The following is a 9175-nucleotide window of genomic DNA, read 5'->3' as shown; positions in this document are numbered from 1 at the left end:
TGTGAGTGTCGCTGTCATAAACGTACTAGCTATTTATAGTAATTTTAATCGTTATTACAGTTGTAAACTTTTTAAGTTGGGTGAAATGAGGCATTGTCATAGAAGGATAAATAACGACGCAGATGCGCGATCAATATAAAGGTCCATAACATTCAAAAGAGCTTTACAGATTCATTTGGAATGCAGTTTGTATTACTCTCTGTTAGTCTCTTGTCACGACTATTCAAGAAGAGGCGTCGTGGTTCAACTAACACTCCCCCCCAAAAAAAGACAACATGTACTTAATGTATATAATGTTTTGTCAGCGTCTCACAGACGAGTGAGTGATCCAATGAACTTTGAGTCCTGCCTCAAAAACTTTAGTAACAGATCGATCTTTCAAAAACATCAAAAGCATATATAAAACACAAACATAAGATCATTTTACTTATATATATTTTTTGGGAGAATGTGAAGGAGAACTTGAAACGAAAAGAAACGGAAAAAATTAAAGTAATATAAAGAAAACGAAAGAATGAGGATATTTCTATCATCATTCGATTTGTAATGCAAATATCTAACGCATTAATTTAATAATAATGCATCAAATAACGTTCACAACTCTGGGCGGAGGCGTGAACGCGGTTGAGGAGCTCGTGTCAACCGTGAGAGCTTCACGCAGCTTCTGGAGCAGGTGGGGGGGAACGGCCGGCTCCCCGTGGTGGACGGTTGCCCACACGTCGCCAGGCTTCACTGTCTCCCCCACCACCTGGCGAATAAGTAATCACTTAATAAATATTGTTTCTGTTTCCCAAAGAACTTTGGTTTTAAAAATTACCGTTGTATAATCGTTAGCAAAGTGTGTGGGGCTTAAGTGAATAATGAAAACATTCATCGAAGGACTTTCTTGACTCAGCAAGAACAGCAAGCACTCACACCACGCTCCTACCACCCACACCACGCACCTACCACCCACACCACGCACCTACCACCCACACCACGCACCTACCACCCACACCACGCACCTACCACCCACACCACCCACCTTGTCGAGTGTGATGCCCACGTCGTAGCGGATGGCATCTCCCGCGCTGGTCCGTCCCGCGCCTAGGGCCACAGACACCTCGGCCACCGCCAGGGCGTCCTGCCCCGTCACCACGCCTGCAAGACTGGACATTCTTACGGCGGTCTTAACGTAAAAATATATAACTCAGTACTCACTGCAGTGAGTGACAGAGAGGGCATTTTCTCGTCGACGAAAACGTGAAGTCACGGACGGACAGACCGCCAGACAGACAGACAGACAGACGGACATACCGAGCACAATAGTGCATTTTTTTCCATAAATGAGAAAATGCGCTAAAAATATTGGACATTGCGTGCTCAGAGTTGCAGAAATATTTACCTTAGCTCCAAAGTACTCCGGCCGCAAATACATGCATAAAAGGTAACAATCGAAGCGACTTGGTCATTATGGAAACTCGCGACGCAGAATGTTAAATTCAACGTAGACTGAAAATTCCCTGGAATTTCGTTTACGATCATTCCTGACCTGAAGCCTCTGCCAGGACGTGCGTGGTGTACGGGGCTGCTGGAAGAGCTGCAGGGTCGCCGCTACAGACTGCAGAGGCAGTCTCAGCACTAACACCCTGAACACGCGATAACTATTATCAAAATATATCTTTGGCAAATAGCGGGAGAGTGTCGAACAAATTTCTGACTGATCTCGAGCGAATCTGAAAATTTTCAGACAAATCTATGGTGCATGTAAAGAAGTGTGTAAAAAAACCTCAGTGCAAACACCACAAAAATGTCTGACTCAAGTCGGACGGATCTCTGACAAACCTTAATAATATTGAGTTACATTAATAGCAGTAAGATCATATTTGATAACCACTATAACGCAAGCTTAAAATGCGAGCGGGACTTGTAAATGGAATAATTGGAATAGGCCTGAACTTAATTATATGGAGATTAAAATTATAGGAGAACGGAATTTAGCGTCTGTACGGTGGAAGATTATGTATAGAATATTAATTAATCAAAACATCTTTATATGTACATATAAATGAATATTGTATTCGTGAACTTATCACGAACATTGATGGAAAAAGCTGAAGTGTGAAGCTTATGCGAAACTTGACTAGCGGAAAAAGGACAAACAATAATTTAGAAGTAGTTCGGCTTGAATTGAAGTAGTTTAGAATTTTAGAAAACTCGTATTAAATAAATATCGTTGTAAATTTCCGCGATTAGATAACTTGATTAGCCTCGGGTTTACAGCTACAAAAAAATACATTCCTGTAAATAACCAGAAACTTCCCGATAATAAGGAATTTAAAAGCAAAGAAAATACCACAAAAATTCACCATATCTTTATAAGAGAAAACGTTTCGGAGTCCAGCTCCATCGTCAGTTCAAACCACAAAATTCTGTTCAGAAAAAGTTCAGTCCTAGAAACACAAATAAATCAATTAGTAAAGTAAATGCACTAAAAATAAATAGATAAGACATGAAAATAATGCTAGTAAACTTAAACGGCCTATCTATTTACTATTTCAAGAGGAAAGGAGCTAAAAGCGGCATTCAGACTAGGCTTCTGTTTGAATTTATACAGGGATTCTAAAATTCGTAGATCACTAACACCGGATGCGGAAGCTAGAATTTTGAAATCACTATCAGATACAGAGGTGTTGCACTGCTCGGCATGAACACGTACAGCAGAATGAGGTGGATGTGCAAGTAGGTTCCCTGTTCTATAACTCCTGCCCTTATGCTCAGCCAGCCTAGTATAGAAATTGCGTGCCGTCATACCGAAGTACGCTGATGCGCACTGCGCACAACTATATCTGTAAACTAGTGACGATCGCATAAGAACAGGTAGGGTATCCTTATACCTGAAAAAAGAGCCGATTCTAAAATTGTTAACCAGCAACACATGAAGATTTACATCCGGAAGATATTTGGCAAATAAAACTTTTAATTCCTTTGACATAGTCTCAGNTGCTGTACGTGTTCATGCCGAGCAGTGCAACACCTCTGTATCTGATAGTGATTTCAAAATTCTAGCTTCCGCATCCGGTGTTAGTGATCTACGAATTTTAGAATCCCTGTATATATTCAAACAGAAGCCTAGTCTGAATGCCGCTTTTAGCTCCTTTCCTCTTGAAATAGTAAATAGATAGGCCGTTTACGTTTACTAGCATTATTTTCATGTCTTATCTATTTATTTTTAGTGCATTTACTTTACTAATTGATTTATTTGTGTTTCTAGGACTGAACTTTTTCTGAACAGAATTTTGTGGTTTGAACTGACGATGGAGCTGGACTCCGAAACGTTTTCTCTTATAAAGATATGGTGAATTTTTGTGGTATTTTCTTTGCTTTTAAATTCCTGGTTAACTTGCGATTCAAGCAAACAAGTGATTTTAATACTTCCCGATAATAATAACGATTTAAATAATTGCACGAATCACACAGTCATGTAAACCGTCATGTATGATTATAAACATGTAGCTTGTTTTTATTTGGAATGATAATGCCTTCATTTCAATATATATTTACTAACCTGGATCTGCAACATATCGCGGAATTTTCCTAATGCCGAGCCATCGCTGAGGGTCTTGGCAATTTTTTCTTTGCCCTCGCTGGCTGACGAGCACAAGCCTGCTGACCTCAGCAGCTCTCCCCCTGAGGGCACCGAGGGCATTTGAAGTTTTTACATCGAACTCTGCAATGTATAGGCAAGTGGGTGCTGTGACATGGCTTGATGATGGTGATTATGATGGTGATGATGATGAGGATAATATCTACGCAATTGTATATTTGAGCTGCTATCGTAAATTTTCAAAATATTCTACACCCTCCTAAACCTAACATTGACTCCACCACTCCCAACAAACAATCATTGACTCCACCACTCAACTTAATCATACACTCCCACATTCCCCTTAATCAATCATATTACCTCCTCAACCAATCAACAATTAACGCCACTACTCCACTTAACCAACCACCGACTTCACCACTCCGAACCTCCTCTTAATCAGCCTGTCACTCCACTTGTCACTCCACTTGTCACGCCACTTATCACTCCTCTTGTCACTCCTTTTGTCACACACTTGTCACTCCACTAATTCACTTCCCCCACCCAGAGCCACCACAAGCTGGCGGAGGTCATCGGGTCCACGGCCGTTGAGACACTCCACTGCCTCCGCCACCTCCAGGGCGTTCCCGATAGCGCGCCCTGGTGGATCATGATGGAAAATTACGATGCACTCCATAAACTCGTGTCAATTTCCCAAAGATAATGGATAGTAGATGTCGGTATGATAAAACTGACTGTTCACGTTGTTGATGTAGAGTACATATAGGTATTGGATAGTGAAAATTAGTGATGCTACTAAAATTTGGTAGGAAAAAGCTCGTGACTGTGATGAATACAAGATGTTGGTGGACGACAATAAAATTTGGAGACTACAGCGATGGACCACACGTCAGTACCAATAGCATAGTTCATGTCTAACATGTACCACACGTCAGTACCAATAGGATAGTTCATGTCTAACATGTACCACACATTATTCACCAATAGGATAGTTCATGTCAAACATATACCACACGTCAGTACCAATAGGATAGTTCATGTCTAACATGGACCACGCGTCAGTACCAATAGGATAGTTCATGTCAAACATGGACCACGCGTCAGTACCGATAGGATAGTTCATGTCTAACATGGACCACACGTCAGTACCAATAGGATAGTTCATGTCTAACATGGACCACACGTCAGTACCGATAGGATAGTTCATGTCTAACATGTATCACACGTCGGTACCGATAGGATAGTTCATGTCTAACATGTATCACACGTCGGTACCGATAGGATAGTTCATGTCAACATGGACCACACGTCAGTACCGATAGGATAGTTCATGTCAAACATGGACCACGCGTCAGTACCAATATGATAGTTCATGCCTAACATGTATCACACGTCAGTACCTATAGGATAGTTCATGCCTAACATGCTGTCTCTTATACACATCTTTTTAACCGCAAGCTTTTCAAATCTCTTCTTGAATTATCTGTGCTAAACTCAATTTTCGTATTTGCTGGCAAGTTTTACAGACAAATTGACGGTTTGGGCATGGGACTTCCACTCGGCCCTACCTCTGCCAATATATTCATGTGTTTTCACGAGGCTACATGGTTGGCCAATTGCCCTCTTGATTTTAAGCCAATTTTCTATAACCGATATGTTGACGATACCTTTTTGATTTTTAAGCACCCCTCTCATGTGGGCCTTTTCTTTGACTATCTTAATCTCCAACATAAGTCTATCAAATTCACCATGGAGCTGGAATCAGACAATAGCTTGTCTTTCCTTGATTGCAAAGTTACCAAATCTAATGGCCGTTTCCAAACTTCTGTTTTTAGAAAATCGACATTTACCGGCTTAAGCACCAGCTTTTTTAGCTTTTGCTCCTTTCGTTTCAAGTTAAATGGGGTCCAAACATTGATAAACCGCGGCTATCGCATTTGTTCTACTTTCCTAGCCATGCACTCTGAATTTGAATTGTTGCGCAATATCTTTTCACAAAATGGCTTTCCATCACACCTGGTGCTCACCCAAATTAAAAAGTTTATGTCCAAGCAATATACTGCAGTCGTTNGTACGGCTGAGGGATGAGGGCAAGACAATGGGTATGGATGCAGGTACGGCTGAGGGGTGAGGGCAAGACAATGGGTATGGATGCAGGTACGGCTGAGGGATGAGGGCAAGACAATGGGTATGGATGCAGGTACGGCTGAGGGATGAGGGCAAGACAATGGGTAGCTATGGATGCAGAAAAGGCTAGAGGATGAAGGTGAGGCGACGAAGATTGATACAGAAAAATGTCGTTGTTTAGGAAAGACGATAGGATAGGAAATACGGCAGGATATATGGATAGAAATTACGCCATATAGAGCTGACGGTGTTGGTGAAGTTACGCGTGACATACATACGCATGTCCGCGTGTGCGTATAACACCTCCGATACAATACGCACACACGATGAGGGGCGTAGAGCTGACGGTGTTGGTGATGTCCCGCGCTGCGTACATGCGCTTGTCAGCGGGCACGACGCTGCGCGTCTGTCCTGTGATGACGCAACCAACCGCACGCAGCGCCTCCTGCAGCTCCTGCACCGTCAGGCACGCGTTCATACCTGCGAGGCCGGGGCACAGAAGAGATTTATTTTGTTATTATAACAAGTATAATAAAAAATAATGTAGTAGAATGTAATATAATATATTATAATATAATATAATTTAATATAATATAATATAATATCATTATTCATTATAAAAAATCAGAGAAATTGAAACTAATATAAAATTTGGGATATAAGATTCATTACTTCTAAGATTAAATAATTAATTAGTGCTGCACATCCCGCCAGCAATGCAATGAAACAGAGCTGAAACTCGTTCAATGCAAGAAACTCGTTCAGCTAAAGAAACGAATAATGAATGTTATTTTTGTTTCAGCTCACCTCAAACTCTTTCCATTATATAATAGCATCAAATTTACTTAACATTCTCATTGATGTTTAAGAACATAACTGACCATTGATGCTCTCAAGCTTGTCGAGCGTGCCTCCCGTGTGGCCCAGCCCCCGCCCACTGATCATGGGGACTTTAAGTCCACATGCGGCCAGGGCAGGGGTTAGGGGGAGGGAGACCTTGTCCCCCACGCCCCCCGTGCTGTGCTTGTCCCCCACGACCCAGCCCTCAGGCCACGTCATCACGTCACCTGTCGAAAAATAATAGTTTACTCAGGCACTCATTTTAACTCATAATACCAATTTTTGCTCAACCAAGAATTTTTTGGAAAATATCTTTTAGATTATCAACTCATAACGACGCTTCATCCCCCTTACATAACTAGCTTAAATTAAAATTAATAAACTAATTAACTGATTCTGATGTCTGTTTTATATGAATTTTAGTGAGTAAATTTAACATGAATACTAAATTCACGCTACATCATTAGTACTCCACAGTCGTTCATGAGATATGAAAGATTCATTAACTGTGTTCAAACGTTTCCCAAGTAATTATCCATATCTACCAGATTAATCGGCATCCACAATCGATAATTTCTAAATTAACAAAAATCCCGTTATCCCAAATTCCGATGACAGCAGTAAAAAAATGTTTGATAAGAAGATTTAATTTGGCTTTAATAAGCAGCGCTCGCCTGACTGCGTCATGGCTACGGTGAGGTCGACAGTCTCGCGGGTGGTCATGCCTTGGATGAAAACGGCCATGAGGAACGCTCCTGTGTATGGAAATTATTTTCACATTAGTATGTATTGCTATTTATCATCATAATATGGATATTATTTTTAGGATTTTGCAATGTGGTTTATTTTAATTGATTGAAAGTTGTATTAAGCTTACGCATACAGTATATTTTTATATTCATCCATATAGATACGTTTCAAAATGCCAAGTTAACATTCTGGTTTTTATTTTATATTTTTTCATCATCGAGTAGAATTCTTTTTGATATGTAATGTCTGGAAAATTAAATATAGACTTTATATATATACTAATATTTTCGGCGATTGGTCAATAGCCGAACAGGATCGGTAACATTACCTGACATGTTTAAAAAATTCGGACAAAACTACGTCCGGTTATGTACTCTGTAGCTAGTTTGTACCCAAAAATCAGACGTAAAAATAAGTGAACCACGTTACCAGACAAGACACCTTTTTACCTGGGTTAGGTCCAGCTAGGTCAAGTTTTTTTACCATTTTTAATATTTCACAAATATCTACATAAATATATAAAAATATATTCAAATAAGCTAAACATTAAAATTTTTAGTAAAACTTTATCATTTTAAATCTACATATATATAAACATATAAAAATATATTCAAATTAGCTAAATATTAAAATTTTTAGTAAAACTTTGTAATTGCAAAATTGACAAATTATATCTGCATGGTTCACCCAGTTGAACATCATCCAAAGTTCCGTCAGCGATAGCAGCCACCAGCCCCCGTAGTTCCTCCTTCGTCAGCTCCCCTCCAGCAGCCTTGGTGGCGATCACGTCCTGATGGCGCTTGCTCCCTCCACCCGACATCGCTGTGACAATGTCCACGCTATCCTGTGCAATATCCACGCTATCCTGTGCCAATATCCACACTTTCCTGTGTAAATGTCCACGCTATCCTGTGTCAATGTCCACGCTATCCTGTGTCAATATCCAAGCTATTCTTTGTCAATGTCCACGCTATCCTGTGTCAATGTCCACGCTATCCTGTGTCAATATCCACGCTATCCTGTGTCAATGTCCACGCTATCCTGTGCCAATATCCACGCTATTTTATGCCAATATCCACGCTATCCTGAGCCAATATCCACACTTTCCTGTGCCAATATCCACGCTATCCTGTGCCAATGTCTACGCTATCCTGTGCCAATGTCCACGCTATTTTAAGCCAATATCCATGCTATCCTGAGCCAATATCCACGCTTTCCTGTGCCAATATCCGCGCTTTCCTGTGCCAATATCCACGCTATTTTATGCCAATATCCACGCTTTCCTGTGCCAATATCCACGTTATCCTGTGCCAATATCCACGCTATCCTGTGCCAATGTCTACGCTGTCCTGTGTCAATGTCCACGCTATCCTGTGCCAATATCCGCGCTATCCTGTGCCAATATCCACACTTTCCTGTGTCAATATCCACGCTATCCTGTGCCAATATCCACGCTACCCTGTGCAATATCCACGCTATCTTGTGCCACGCCAATATCCATGCTATCCTGTGCCACGCCAATATCCACGCTATCCTGTGCCAATATCCACGCTATTCTATGCCAATATCCACGCTATCCTGTGCCAATATCCAAGCTATCCTATGCCAATATCCACGCTATTCTATGCCAATATCCACGCTATTCTATGCCAATATCCACGCTATCCTGTGCCAATATCCACGTTATTCTATGCCAATATCCACGCTATCCCTGTCTCTTATACACATCTAGATGTGTATAAGAGACAGACTCCCAACAAACAATCATTGACTCCACCACTCAACTTAATCATACACTCCCACATTCCCCTTAATCAATCATATTACCTCCTCAACCAATCAACAATTAACGCCACTACTCCACTTAACCAA

The 9175-nt window shown here is 40.9% G+C and overlaps 1 protein-coding gene across 1 annotated transcript; it reads right to left on the bottom strand.

Annotated features, from left to right (window-relative positions):
- Nucleotides 1-125: 125 nt before the first annotated feature.
- LOC108672343 (thymidine phosphorylase) lies at nt 126-9002 on the bottom strand. Its single transcript, XM_018159988.2, has 10 exons — nt 7991-9002; nt 7228-7308; nt 6595-6780; nt 6035-6193; nt 4694-4795; nt 4130-4225; nt 3548-3669; nt 1532-1628; nt 1025-1140; nt 126-748 (listed from the first exon to the last, which is right to left on the bottom strand). The coding sequence occupies exons 1-10, from the start codon at nt 8121-8123 to the stop codon at nt 584-586; spliced, it is 1257 nt and encodes a 418-aa protein (XP_018015477.1). The 5' UTR covers nt 8124-9002; the 3' UTR covers nt 126-583.
- Between the last annotated feature and the right edge of the window lie 173 nt (nt 9003-9175).

Source organism: Hyalella azteca, unplaced genomic scaffold (genome assembly GCF_000764305.2).
Source record: "Hyalella azteca isolate HAZT.00-mixed unplaced genomic scaffold, Hazt_2.0.2 contig8139, whole genome shotgun sequence".
Taxonomy (NCBI): Eukaryota; Metazoa; Arthropoda; class Malacostraca; order Amphipoda; family Hyalellidae; genus Hyalella; species Hyalella azteca.
Note: the sequence above shows the minus strand (reverse complement) of the source record. Positions and strands in the feature narration are given on the sequence as shown.

Coding starts and splice junctions, on each gene's coding strand:
- LOC108672343 (XM_018159988.2), bottom strand. CDS start 8,123: ATGTCGGGTGGAGGGAGCAAGCGCCATCAGGACGTGATCGCCACCAAG. Junction 1,629..3,547: donor GCGATATGTTGCAGATCCAG/GTTAGTAAATAT, acceptor TCGCGTGTTCAG/GGTGTTAGTGCTGAGACTGC. Junction 749..1,024: donor TGGGCATCACACTCGACAAG/GTGGGTGGTGTG, acceptor CTTATTCGCCAG/GTGGTGGGGGAGACAGTGAA.